General features: G+C 38.5%; 1 protein-coding gene across 5 annotated transcripts in view; it reads left to right on the top strand.

Moving 5' to 3' along the window:
* YTHDC1 (YTH N6-methyladenosine RNA binding protein C1) overlaps positions 1-14,325 on the top strand; it is a 29,040-nt gene that overhangs the window by 7,324 nt on the left and 7,391 nt on the right. For 2 of the 5 annotated variants that reach the window (XM_064417268.1, XM_064417266.1), the window contains 11 exons: positions 584-678; positions 2,525-2,633; positions 2,734-2,851; positions 3,690-3,774; positions 5,659-5,825; positions 8,302-8,384; positions 9,805-9,841; positions 9,934-9,973; positions 10,077-10,139; positions 11,594-11,728; positions 12,352-12,559. In XM_064417268.1, the coding sequence (XP_064273338.1) occupies positions 584-678; positions 2,525-2,633; positions 2,734-2,851; positions 3,690-3,774; positions 5,659-5,825; positions 8,302-8,384; positions 9,805-9,841; positions 9,934-9,973; positions 10,077-10,139; positions 11,594-11,728; positions 12,352-12,559 (1,140 nt within the window). Of the gene's footprint in view, positions 1-583; positions 679-2,524; positions 2,634-2,733; positions 2,852-3,689; positions 3,775-5,658; positions 5,826-8,301; positions 8,385-9,804; positions 9,842-9,933; positions 9,974-10,076; positions 10,140-11,593; positions 11,729-12,351; positions 13,369-14,325 lie in introns of those variants that run through there. The other 3 variants (XM_064417271.1, XM_064417270.1, XM_064417269.1) reach the window with 2 other exon arrangements.

The raw sequence follows: 14,325 nt of genomic DNA, 5'->3' as shown, positions 1-14,325 counted from the left end.
CATAGCAAGCCATTGTCTCTGTTGATTAAATTACCTGTAAGTAGTGATGTTCTGATATAAATCAATTTGAGCACGTTATTATTCTGAGCATGATAATTGAATCTTGAGCTACTTTTGCATGTTTTGAGAGCGATATGCAAAAAGTTCAGTCACTGTGCTCTTTGCAGAGGCAGCAAATTTAAAAGGAAGTGCTTAAAGCTGCAAAGTGGAACAGCGTTCACCATTCTCTGTTGAACAGTTTGTGCTTGTTTTGAGTGTTACCCACCATTTATGCCAAGATCTTTAAGCAAGGAAATAAGTCCTACATATCGGAACATCACTGAATCATGCTGATTTTATTTTACTTTTTTCTTTACTTGGATATCTGAATTTTAGTTTTAGTTTGGTTTCCCCTGGCATTTTGTGCTCTGCAGTTTTGACTTTTAAGTTGGCGGGTTGACACACAACCCGTATGATAATACATAGATAAGAAATGGGTGGGATACTGTGTATTTTGAAGGAAGCAAGCAACTGTCTATACTGAAAGCAACATGTTCGGTAAGTATTTACCGTTAGCTTATTTGATACTTTGTTTTCTTTTCAGACCAAACAAGCAAACTTAAATACATTCTCCAAGATGCAAGATTCTTTCTCATCAAGAGTAATAACCATGAAAATGTATCACTTGCTAAGGCAAAGGTATGTTGTATTTTCTTCAAACTGATCACTTTGTCTGTTTTCAGGCACACCCACCTTAGTTTGGGAGAGTGTGTAGTTGGATGCATTATTTTCTTTGTCACTTGGATCTTAGTGGATGCAGCAACAAAAGCCACTGCCCCTTGGTTCTTTGGCTTGCACCATAACCTAGAAAAGGTCCTAGACCACTGGCCACTTATCTTGCCAAGAATAGGGTTAAAAGGGGCCTTAGGGTCTGTTTGATAACATCCTAAGCCAGGCTCTGTTGAGAATGCTGGGGTGGTATTTTCTCCCATCAGTCAGCACCTCTGTTCCTATTGCTGTACTCTGAGAAGGTTCAGAAAGTTGTTTGGTTTTCTGATGCTACATGAGTAATTTAGGTCAGGTGATTCAAGATCTGAAGCCTTACTTTGGAAATGTATGCCTGGAAGTGCTAGTGTGAGTGAGTTCTTTGGGAGGGATTCCAGAGCACCTGATTTCAGCTGTTGAGGAATTGCATTAGGTGTCCATTGCACCACTCTGGTGGTTTTGTATTGGCATTTGCTCTTTGGAACAGGTCATAGAGAAAATACTTGATTTGCTGTTACACAATATACATAGAGTAGGTGATTCTGTTAATGAAGATTTTCTAAATTAGGGTGAAAATAACATCAAAATGATTGAACAAATCCCAAAGTCATGGGCATATTTGGTTTTCACCCCTCTTTCCAGGTTTGAAAGTGCAGTGAACACCATTCTGACTGCTGTTTGCTTTAGCTCCGTGAAGGACTCTATCCTTTTTTGTGCTCCATCCATATATGGAGCTGCTGTAGTATCCTTGTTACTGAAGTGGATGCGTTGTCTCTCAGTGTGGAGGCATCAGTGCTTTGATATTGGACTTTCATGAAACTCACTTTTGTGGTGCCAGTGTAATAGGTTGTTCAGTTCACAGTAGGGCTTTACAAGCAGCCAGAAGCCATGTAATCTGACTGAAAGCTAGCAAAAACCCCAACTAGGTCTCTGGTGGCTATAATAAATTACCAGAATCAGACAAACACTGGTCTGAGTTCAGAGTAGGGCATAAATACATACCTTCACTAAAAAAAGGCAAGGGAAGGAACGTTGACTTTGGTATGTATATCCTGTCCTGAGGCTGAAGCTTGTTTACCCAGAAAATGGACAGAGGAGTAATTCAATAAATTGTTATTCTATATCTCAGCTCAGCTGGTACCTTAAAGCAGGTTGAGTTTTATTGTGTGTGGCTGCATAATGGCTGGTGAAAGGGAAAATATACTACTTAGTAGTGGGAGATGTGTAAGGCTAAACAAAATTATTTGAGTTGTCTAGCTGATTTGAAGTGTTACTTTGGTGTCTTTCATGTTGCTGGCATTTCACTGAAAGAGTTTTAAAGTCTGCAAACTGTCCTCAGCTAATATGCAGTACTATGCTCAAGTCTTACCTGCCCACCATTTAGTATATATTCTGTTGGTTTTTCATAATTCCTGTGTGTTATGTAATATGTAAATTCCTTAAGTCACTTGAAATGTAAGTGAAAACTTTCACCCTTACTGTTTTTAAGTTAGTTGCCTATCATTGTAATTACAATGGAAGTCTTATAGATGGTCTAAATGCATCTTCAGTGTTCAAAAAAAGATTGAAAAGCCAGTATTTTAAAAGTTTTAGTGAAGGCAGGCTAAAATATTTCTTGAAGGAAATGAATTCAGCAATACCTTTTTCTTTCTATTGTCTTCTATTCCAGTACAATATTTTGCTCTTGTTTCCTTCATCTACATTATATATTTATGTTAGCTAAATAATTTGAGATGAACTCTTGTGTTTTGGTGATGGGGTGGGTGTTTTTCTGTTCCAGGGAGTATGGTCAACACTTCCAGTGAATGAAAAGAAGCTTAATGCTGCATTTAGATCAGCAAGGAGTGTTATTTTGATATTTTCTGTAAGAGAGAGTGGCAAATTCCAAGGTAAGGAAAAGTGAGCTATTATCAAGGTGAGTGAAAGTGAGTTTTATATGCAATAGCCTTTCTGTTGTATCTTTGTTACAATTCATACAAAATCCTTTAGGGTTTGCAAGATTATCTTCAGAGTCCCATCATGGAGGATCACCTATACATTGGGTGCTGCCTGCAGGAATGAATGCAAAAATGTTGGGAGGTGTCTTTAAAATTGACTGGATTTGCAGGTAAACAATTGTGTATTTATGTTGTATGTTGTGTTAGTAACAAGGCATTATAATATCATTATTGCGTGTTAGCAAGTGCCAACAGCATCCTTCTGAAACTTGATTCAACCAGAGATCTATCATCACTGCTCACTTGAATAGACAGTTGTGGTTGAAAAAGAAAAAAAAAATCATGTAAGGACAAATCTGTTTTGATGTGACTGAGCAAAGGAAGTACTGTTCTGAAGCAACACATGAGATAGTGCAAGTACTGCATAACGTATAGGTTGTGAGCAGTATGTTCTTATAGAAAAGATTTAAATCTCTATTAAGGAAAAAAGTTACAGCAGTCCCATGAAAGACATTGCATGGTTGCACAAGTACTTTGGACTGCCAGAAAGACTGAATAGAGAAAAAATGAGACTTTGAATTAGAGAAAAATCTGGGTTGGAAAGATCCTCTTGAAGCTACTGACTCCCACTGCCAGCTCAAAGCTCTTCTAGCTTCATAGTTAGGTCAGTGCTCAGGGATTTATTTCAGTATGTGCCAGGAGCTACCGCATGTAGAGACTGGTCAGTGTATTAAGATGGTGAAATAATAAACAAGCACAAAGACCAAAATACTCTGTTTTAAAGGAGGGCCTGTCATAGTACAAACTATATTAGTTACTACTGGAATAAGTAAAGGTGAAATCTTCAGTTACTAATACGTAGAACATGAGAATATGTTCAGAGACCTGGCAGTACAAAGAATAACAGGATTATTTTATATGTAATCTCCTGCTGTAGACATTTTTTATTATTTTCTTAATAAAAAAAAACTGAGGCAAAACTATAAATGGTGCCACTTGCATATTTAGGCGGGAATTGCCGTTCACTAAATCTGCTCACCTGACCAATCCTTGGAACGAACATAAGCCAGTAAAGATTGGACGCGATGGACAGGTTTGTTAATTCTTACTTTTTTTCTATAACTGACATCCTCTAGTGCTTGCTTCCAGCTTTGAATGTGCAGATTAGGAGTGTTTTTATAGCAGCTTTTTTACTTGGAGTAGAGTGCTGTGGCAAAGGCAATTTGCTTCTTTCTAATGCTGTTGTGGAAGAAGGAAAAAATACAGTGACAATTCTTTGTCATCTTTATGATAAACAGTGTTTGCTTCAAAACTGTGTGATATTCTGAATTTGAAATGCGATGTGCCTTGCATTGTATTATATGCAAACCATGTAGCATCAGGTTTTAAGAAAAAGGTCTGGTGTTTCCAGTTGTGCTCTGCATTGCATTTTTTTATACATACTGTGTTGCTTAAGGCATAGACTCCCATTTTAGAATATATGCTAAGCAAATTTCAAGTGGGCCTGGCTCTTTGTCTTGTCAGACATACCAGAGTTGCAGGTATGTTGCTGCTGTCATCATGTACCCAAGCTGTGGGTAAAATAATGGATTCTGCTTTCTTAGGATGAGATGGGAGGTAATCTCCATATTGTATGGAAAATGTCAACCCCATGTTGTGTTCTTTTGCCCACAGATATGTTTGCTTTGTTATGTAGCAGGAGAAAAACAATAGTTTTGGTCTTGTTTTTAGTTTAGTGTGAACTTCAAAAAAAAAAAATAGTTCTATTAACTTAGCTACTGTTAAATGCCCAAGGAAATTTGTTTTTCTTCCTAATGTTTTGTCTACAGTAGACTTGCAGTCTGGACATGGGTTTCAACTTTTTTCATCAAATTACTGTACTGTTATGGTCTGGACAAGCATTGCCTGATGCTTGCTCTCCCGGCTTTTCAAGTCTGCTTATTTCCTGAAGTGATTGTCGTTTATCCATTTATATTTGCACAACTGTGAACAGATCTCTCTTCTGAGGATGCATGCACTGAAAATCTGCCTTTACAACATCATTTGGGAAGGTGTTCTGCAGGCCTGCAGTCCCCAGTTTGAGGAAGCACTTTCTGGGATTGTTTTGCCGCTGGCTCCTTCTAGATTTATTTGATGGCCCAAGTTCTTGTACTGGAAGAGAGAGTCAGCAAGTTCATGTCTGTCCCTTTCTCCTCCAGACAACTTGTGGTGTCCGACGGTCCTATTATCTCCATCTTGTTCCCCATATCCCACATATTTCCCTTATAATCTGGGCTGGAGAGACCTGACCTTCTCAGTCATTGCATGTAGGAATTGTTGCACTCATTCAGTTGTTCTTGGTGCCCTGCTTTGAAGTTTTCCATTTCTATTGTCCCCCTATTTTTTGGGATGCAGGGCCACAACTGCACCCAATATTTAAGGTGTGGGTTGAACATGAAATTCAGTGTGATACAATGGCTTTCTTAGTCCATGTTCCTTTCCTAATAGCCCTGAGCACACAAACTGCTTGTTTTGACTGTGGTCAGACCTTGAGTTGGTATTTTCATGGACCTGTCTACTCTACAATGAAGAATTCATGCTGAGCGGTAGTAGTCAACTTCATCAGGCCATGGCTTTGTATGTGAAGCTGGGATGGATTTTTTTTCCTACGTGTGTCACTTTTCTTTCTGTAATAGGTAATCATTTTCTTTGTGATGAAAAACAGTGCTCTGATTTTATAGCAAAACAGTGATGTGGCCTGTATGTCTCATGGGAAGATATGGTTACCCTAAGTGTTGGACTATTTTATGAAAATTCTAAGTAGTATCCAAAGAGTTAAAGGTAATGTAAGTGAATTTTGCTGTCTCTAATGATACTGAAATCTCTTTGAAGTGTCCTTTTTTTTTTTTTTCCCCTTAAATGTCTGTTGTCAGTGTATTTGGGGAGAGTTTCATTTCTTCAATTTATAAACCACTACTGAACTTCTAACTAATTCTAGGAAATTGAGCCGGAATGTGGAACCCAACTTTGTCTTCTCTTCCCTCCTGATGAAAGTATTGACTTGTATCAAGTCATTCATAAAATGAGGCACAAGAGAAGAATGCACTCACAACCCCGATCAAGAGGACGCCCATCGCGTCGAGACCCCGTTCGGGACGTGGGAAGGTTAGAAACGTTCTTTGGACTGATAATAGGCACATGTGTCAGAATAACGTGATGGAGGAATGTGATTCGTCAAAGCTTTCCCTGCGATAAAGAAGAGAGAAAATCCTCAAATCAAGCTGCATGGACAAGTTTGTGGCTTCATTGAGGATTTCACATGGTTCCCCGGTCTGTCATTTTTCAAGAGGAAAATGGGGATCTTTGCTTTTGCAGAAAAAAGCTCTTAAAGTTCTGTCTCTAGTTTAGACTAGATCATTTATTGAGCTAATGCAACTTGTAATGCTAGCTGTAGGTAAGCTTGGCTTGATTATGAGCAGGCTAGATGGAGAGGAGGAAATATTTATATGCCAAAAATGTGTTAATATCTTGTAAAAGCCTTTTCTTTCAGGTGTGTCTCTGGATAAGCCTTATCAAATATGGGACTTTTATAAGGATCACTTAGAATTTTGCAGAAGATGCCGCCTCATTTTGAGGATAAAATATTTAAGTTATTTTGATATTCAAGAGGAGCATTATTGGGACTGTTTCAAATTGTGTCACCGTGATGTGTTAACCCTATTGCCAAATATTCTCTAACATGTAACCACTGAATTCACACATCTTGCTGAGCTTCTGAAAACAGTAGGTTCTTTCCAAAAGGGATCAAGTGGCCCTTGGAGACCCGGCAACAAACCAAAAAGAATGGCTGTTGCTGTGTCTGTATATACAACCTTTCCAGATGCTGGCAGTACCTGTGGACTTAAAGTATTTTTAGAGGATCGACATGGTTATTGATCACTGCTTTATGAACTTAACATCATTTTCCAGAAAAAAGGGGGTATAACTTGTTACAGAATTGGAGAAGTCTTTGCAAAGAACTGATACTAGCCCTTCTGCCAAACACCTTTTCCCCGTGGTAGCCACTTTGCATACAGACTGATGTATGGTTTGGGCTGAAACCTTTGGTTAAGTTTCCTTTTTGTGGAAACGTCCTGTGGTAGGTACAGAGCCCCAACAAGAGTCCCCATTTCCTTGAGCTTTAAAAAAAAAGGACACTGTAACGAGTAGGTAGGAGGAAACCTGGCAGCGCCCCCCTATTTTTGGCTTTAAAGGACTGAACACCAAGATGGCTTTTGGAGTTAAGCTAAGAGGTTTCCAGTGCAATAAAGTATATACAAGTGAAGGTTTTGCAATGGACTGCAAACTATACATATAACACCACCACACCTTCTCAAGCCTGCCAGGGCCTCCATTTATGTATGTGGCTTACAGCTTAAAGTCAGTAGTTGGACTACTATATGAACTGTTTCTATCATATTTTATACCGGTCGTAAATGCACTCTCAAAACTACAAGAAAGCGGTATGTTTATTCTTTACACCAGCTTTTATTTTCTTTGATCTGAATTTGCTGTAGATGCAACTGCTTTGGTTTTTGGGCTTTTTGCTCATACTAAAGAATCTGCTTCCATTTTTAAAAGCTTAGTAATTGGGTATGGTGGGCTTTAATGACTGAAGTTGGGGAAGGGAGGGAGAAGTCACTGTTTATAAAACTAAAAGCTATATAAGCTTGTTTCTCAGCCGGCAAGTTGCACAGTAATTAAGCAATATAAGAAAGTGTTAATGTCTTGTCATAAGGAATAATACTGTTGGGGAGGGGGAGGGGGGTGAGAAGGGAATGGTTTTGTAGCTGCTTTGTGTTTAGAAACACTGTTACATTAGCACCAGAGTCTCCCAGTACAGTAACGTTTATGTGCCTTGGAGCAAAATAAGCAGCCAGTTGTCAGTTCTTTTTTGAGCCTAACAGCAACTGGAATAAGGAAGAGCAGAGTTCTTATTATCCCTTCTGTCAAAGAGCTGCTTTTATAGAAAAGAGCCCTAATTATTTTAATTATTAGGAAGCTTGAGAGTTATTAAATTGTAAAATGTACCAGTGCATTGCTAGTAAGTTGCTTAGAAATTATTAGAAATAATATAATTGGCCTATTCAATTAGGAAAGTCACAGTTAAAGTTGCAATTTCACAAAGCATGCAGAGTTTTATTTATAAATGTTATGGAAGTAGACCTTATGTTGAATTCTTTACCCTATAGCTATCAAATGCAGTAGTCTTTATACCCTCTGACTGCAGTGTTCTGTGAAATTCTTTGTTGTCCAATAGGTTTTTCAAAATGTAATGTGGAAAGTGTAATGTTAATGCCTAAATTTGAATTTGGTTTAGACATATTTGTTACCTTTTGTTTGGGATGAAGATACAGTTGGGTAGAGTTCCTTCCTTAACTACCAAAATTCCTGTAGACAGAAAGTAACAGTGGAGTTTATGTAATTGAGCTATTTCTGATTCTTTCAGGTCAAATTTAAAACTGTAGGATGTCTTGAAGCAAATAGAGTTGAGAATGCTTACATTGCTATCCTGGGCAGCTCAGACTATTCCTGTGAGGTATTCTGCTGTGACAAATGCTCCAAGCAACCTTGTTTAATCTTTGATATCTAATTTGTGTAGGCGTCGACCAGAAGATTATGATATTCATAACAGCAGAAAGAAACCAAGGATTGACTATCCCCCTGAGTTTCACCAAAGACCAGGTTAATATCTTACTATGAAGATTTGTGTGCACCAATTCACAAGTGTTTTTTCTTTTAGCATATCCTTGTTAATTCAAAAGTAAAATACTGATATAACTGGGATATAAAAATGTGCTTGTTCCAAGTGCTGCCTGCTGCTTTAACCCACCTCTCGAAGAAGTCAGTGACACTGTTTCACTGGTTTGAGAGCTGAGTTAACCTAGGCTGAGCTCTTTCTGGGAACCTTGAACTGTGTACATTGTTGTAAATTATCTTCTTAAGTGCTGTGTTTATGTGGGCACAAAAATAGATCTGACCTACTTGTCTAGATGCTAGTCATCAAATGAAAATGTTTAAGAAATTTCCACCTGGGAATGTCAGCTGAGACTGCATGACTAGTAGCCTTTGTGTGAAGATGATGGCAGACATCCAGTTGTGTTTTCAGAGAGGTTTTTTTACAAGCTTGACATGAGTTAGGGAGGAGGATGTTGCACTGCATTTTACAAGAGGATCTAATGATGAAGGGAAATTTGTTGTTCCCTAGAAAGAAATGTTTGCAGTGGTACTGCAGCAACAGCACTGCTCGTAGTGCAGCTTTTTTTTTTTTCTTCAAAAAGCAGCTATTAAGAAATTGTCACTTTTAGTCTGCCAAATTGTGCTTCACACCTCTCAGAAAAGCACATTCTGCTATTTCAGTTGTAGATTTGTAAACCTCTTCAGAACATGCCTGTATCTGTCCAGCTTGTCTACAAAGACTGCATTCTTTCATGCAAAAAGTGTTGTTGCTGCTCTGCATCTTTCTAACACCATTGTTTAAAAACCAGAACAAGATGTTTTAAAAAATAATGAAGGTCCCTATTTTATTTTAGTGCAAGCATGCCTGATATTTTGCCTCATTCTACTGAGCTCTTTAAAGGGGTTTACTGAAACTGTATGAATTCTTTGCCCTGTGGGGCTTTCCAGAAACTTTTTAGATTGTTTTTAATTTCCTCTGTAGCATTGTGTCCAAAGCATATTAGGAAATGAGCTTTAAGGGTTGCCCGATTAACACTTTCTACTGAATACACAGTTAGGAATTAGTAACAGTCACATGCTAAATGCCTGGAGACAGCACTTTTCAAATTCATGTGCATTCCTAATTCATTTGACTGAATTTCAAGTCTTTATTTGCACAGTTTCCCTCTTGCGTATTTGTTTGTTCTGGCTGCAAGTTCTTACGGGTTTATTGATGTCACTTTTTTGTTATTACATTTACTACTTGTCTGCATTGTCTATTAGAAGCTGTAAGTTTTCAGGAGTTATTTTAAAAGTGAGGGTAATGGCAGGTAGACATAATTTTGTAGCAGGCACAAAATGAAAGGACACTTTCTAATTAATATAATTTTTAAGATTGTTAACTTGAGACGGTAAATTGAATTAATACTGCTTGATGTTCGAACAGGGTATATAAAGGATCCCAGATATCCCGAAGTAGACAGGTAAGGTGTGTTCATGTTACTCATTTTATGTCCTGGTAACTTGTCTGCACGGATAAGTTGGATTTAGTTCTATAAATTTTTATTCCCAACAGACGATTTTCAGGAGTTCGACGAGATGTATTTTTAAATGGGGTAAGTTGCTGCATGCAAATTTTTTGGCCAACTTAATATTCAGCTTTCTGCACTTCCAAAGAACACTCAACACAAATTTTAATATTACTGTCTTTCATTTTAGTCCTACAATGATTACGTGAGGGAGTTCCACAACATGGGACCACCACCGCCATGGCAAGGAATGGTTTGTGTCTTTATTGAATTTGATTTTTCTCCTTAGCATACAACTTCTGTTTTTTCCCCCAAAAGGAGCCTGGCATATTCAATGTGCTTTCAACTCTTCACTTTTCCTAAAATGTATCTTTGCTGTAACAGTGTAAAAATTTTAGGGGGAAAATATTCATATTAAGTATTTTGAAATTTACTTCCAAGAGTAGTCTGGCATTCTTGGTAAGCTCTGAAGAAATAGCAGAACCCTCCTTTAGCCTAGACGGGAGGGTGTGATCACATTCTGCATCCTGCTGAATGTTCATGGTAATTGGCCCTTGAACAGCAAATGCATCAAACAGGTGGACTTTGTTGAAGAAGCTCATGGAATGGGCTGCTGGGCTCTAGTGTTGTGCAGTGGCTTGCTTTTGGCAATGGCAATGAAGCATGCAGGAAACTGGCAAAATATGCTGCACAGCCTAATTAAAATAAGTCTTCCTGTATTACAGCCTCCACTGAAATGCACTTTTTTCCCAGTAAGATGAGCAGATACATGAGTGTACATATCTACAACTGTGTAGATAGTTGTACAAGTTGTAGCCTTCATGTCAGAATAAGTAGTCATAGTGAGGTTATTTTGGTTATATTTAGTAAGTCTGGCTGGATTTTGTATAACTGTGAGTCTTCTGCCTCTTGTTTGTACTGGCAATGAGCAAAAAGCAGTGCCATATGTAGAGATGCTCGTATAGGCTCTCATTTTTGTCAGCTGAAACACAACTCCTTACAACTGAAGGAAGTAAACAAGGTTGTCAGATGGGAGGAAAAACAGTTTTTTAAGCAGTTAAGCCTCCAGAAACTCCCTTCTTTTTTTCTCCTCCCCTCTTCTGCATGCAATCCAAGTAGTTGTCCTAGAATCCAGTGCTTCCATTTACTTTCTTTGTAACAAAGATGCAAGCCAAAATGCTTTGGTACTATGTCAGTGGCGAACCGTGCTGATTGAAGAAATGGAAGAAATCAGCGATAATAGTTCTTGTTTAAAAACAACAAAAAAAAAGGGCTAGAATTTTGTTAAATAATTTGTCTTGCAAATTATTTTATTTTTAATTTAGAATAGAAACATATTCATAAGGAATGAATATGACTTGTTTCTCTACGAGCTCATTGGTTTGGACAGAATTCACATTCCATATGCAAAGGTTTAAAAAACCCAAAGCCGAAACTGCCACATTTACATAGCAGAAGTTTTATGTACGGTGTCACATTGAGGCAGATGCAGAAGGAAGGGATATTGGGCTGTGGGGAGGGTGTGTACCAGACTTCTCCAAGCAATGGTAGAGAGGGGGTAAAGCATGCCAGCCTAATGGAAAGTAGTCTGCTGTTCAGTTAGGAGGCTGTGATCAGATTTATTTAGATGCTATGTTTTCCATCTGAATGATGCACTCCTTGTGTGCATTCCTGTGCTTCAACAAACTTCCTGTAACTTTCTTGTAGCCACCGTATCCAGGTATGGAGCAACCACCACACCACCCTTACTATCAGCACCATGCACCTCCACCTCAAGCTCACCCTCCATACTCAGGACATCATCCTGTACCCCATGAAGCGAGATACAGAGACAAACGAGTAGTAAGTGTCCACACAGACAGAGGGGATGCAAGTCTGCAGGCCAGGGTGGGAATCTGGGGTCCAGGGGAGTAGACTAGCCTGAGCTTTGTTGGCTGTGATAAACAGGATATTTATGACCTGTGTTAGAGTTTCTTGGAAAGATCAGTTGTTTAGATTGACTGCACACTTTCTGCGAATTTGAAAAGCCTTTCTCTTGCTGGTGAGGTAGAGGTGAAAAATTCTCTTTCTCTTAAACTGAGGTTTATGCTTAAATTGGCTTCCAGCCTGTCCACCTCTGAAGGTTTTCATGCTGAAGCCTGGTTTGAATAAGGACAGGCCTGTAACTTTGCTTGTGCTCATTGACAACAAATTACTTTATCAGCAGAATTTGTGTTTTAAAACTTCTTACAGGCACGTCAGAAAACAGGGTGGATTATTCAGTTTCTGTTAGCTGGCTTGAAAGTCTCCTTAGCTTTCAGGTCTGGCATTTGAACCCCAGATTCTGCGCATGGATGCTGGACAGTTTGTTTGGTTGGGTTTGCCTTTTTTGAAATACTGAATTTTCTAAAGAGTTACAGCCAGACTTATAGATAGGGGAATTCTGATCTGGGAAAGAAAATAGCAGAGCTGTCCTTTCATCACAGCACGACTATGACATGAGAGTAGACGACTTCCTTCGCCGCACACAAGCTGTTGTCAGCGGTCGGAGAAGCCGGCCCCGGGAGAGGGACCGAGAGCGGGAGCGCGACCGGCCTCGAGATAATCGGAGAGACAGAGAACGTGACAGAGGCCGTGATCGGGAAAGGGAGAGAGAGAGGATTTGTGACCGGGACAGAGACAGAGGTGAAAGAGGTAGATACCGAAGATAATCTATCTGGAACAGTGCTCACTTGAAACAAAAAAAAAAACTTGTATTTTTTTGTGTGTTTACAAGTAGTACATTTTATTTTCAGCTGTCTACTTAAAGTTCGTTGTGTAGAAGGATTTATAATGACCCTCTCTATTCCAAGCATGCAGTGAACTATGAACTGGAAAAACTCAAATAGGCCAAAAATAAAATACACAAAGCTGACACTCAACTTCATGTTTCTATTGGAACAAAGTTGGAAGCAGCTAAGAATGTAGATATTGATTAATTCTCAATAAATGTTCTACTTAGTGACTTCATTCTAGGTTTTTGAATACTGATGGATAACAGCCTTTTTTTTTTTTTTTTTTTTGCTTTGATGTTTTCTTCCTGTAGTTTCATATGGTTCGATGGGAGAATGCTGCTATCAAGTATGCAAATACTGAAGTATGATCTCTTTTTCTTTTTTTTGACGGTATGGCAGTGTTGTAGCAGCCTTTTTTTCCCCCTCCCCCTCTTTCCCCCCCATTTTTTAACCCTATCTGTGAAGTCAAATGTTTTTTTTTCAGTCTTCAGTAAGGAAAGCAATATTAAGAAGACACTATTGATACCTAATTTTTAGCCTTTTTTAAAAATCTTCCTGTGTTCAGTAATATTTTGGTCAATCCTCTTGTCTGGTCTCTTTCCAAAATGTACACATTGCTTGGAATGTTCACAACCTGCGTGCGTGAAACCAGAAAATATTGCTGTATTCTACATTGCTACCATTTTTTTTTTTATAAAAATAAATTGGTAACTATTGAAATGTTTAAAACTCCATGTCGGGTTTCTTGGTTTTCTAAGCTTTGCTAGATTCCAGCAGTTCTAGGGAAATATCTCTGTTCATAAATAGTTCAAATGTTCTTTGTGGTAAGCAAAATTGATCTGAAGCCTGAATTTAGGAAAAGTACTACTGATATAAAAGGTAATTGCATTTCTGTTTCCATAGTGAAGTAGCCAATAACTCCTGCAGCTCATGAGAATTATTAAGGCCCTACGTGCCCAACTTAATCGTATAATCTTCAGGCTGTTGTCCTCAGCCACAATGTACCTGTCTCGGGAATGTTAGTCCTGCAAGATCCAGAGTCTGCACATGTGTTCTTTGTAGTGGTCACTTGTTACTTCTCTTAAATAAGAAATATTTTACCTAAATGCCAATGGTAAAACTGTGAGGGGAAAAAAAATTGAAACTTGTAGTGAAAGTTCGTCAGTTCATCCAGCAATTTACAACCTTCCAAAACTTCTAAGTGTAGCACTGCCTTGGTGGACTTCTTCATAAACTTCCTTCAATGTCTTCTCATGTAACAAATCCAGACTGTGCTTTAAACACTTCCAGCTCTACCCTGCTGGGTGCTACAGCTATTTTTATAAAAGGCAGTATAGTACCAGCCACTGTGTGGCATTTGTGGAAATGCGGGGTTTTGATCTGACAATAATTTGTGCTCTGTTTATTTTTGTCCACAGTCACAGTAAACCTTTAGGTGTGTTAAACAATAAGTTAAGACCTCCAATGTACAAGTGTGTTTGGATTCTTTAAGCAATACTGGAGACTGAATATGTGTTTGGGTTTCTCAGCACAGTTCATTGTGCACAGAGAGGTAATGCCTGCTAGCTGGAGGATTAGATCAGTCTGTCACATTTAGAATACATTCTATGTCTAATTGGAGAAATGCATCATAGACCACCCTCATACTTTGATATCTTTCTCTGCATTATATACAGACTGTAAAAT

This window comes from Passer domesticus, chromosome 4 (genome assembly GCF_036417665.1).
Source record: "Passer domesticus isolate bPasDom1 chromosome 4, bPasDom1.hap1, whole genome shotgun sequence".
NCBI classification, from domain to species: domain Eukaryota; kingdom Metazoa; phylum Chordata; class Aves; order Passeriformes; family Passeridae; genus Passer; species Passer domesticus.
Note: the sequence above shows the minus strand (reverse complement) of the source record. Positions and strands in the feature narration are given on the sequence as shown.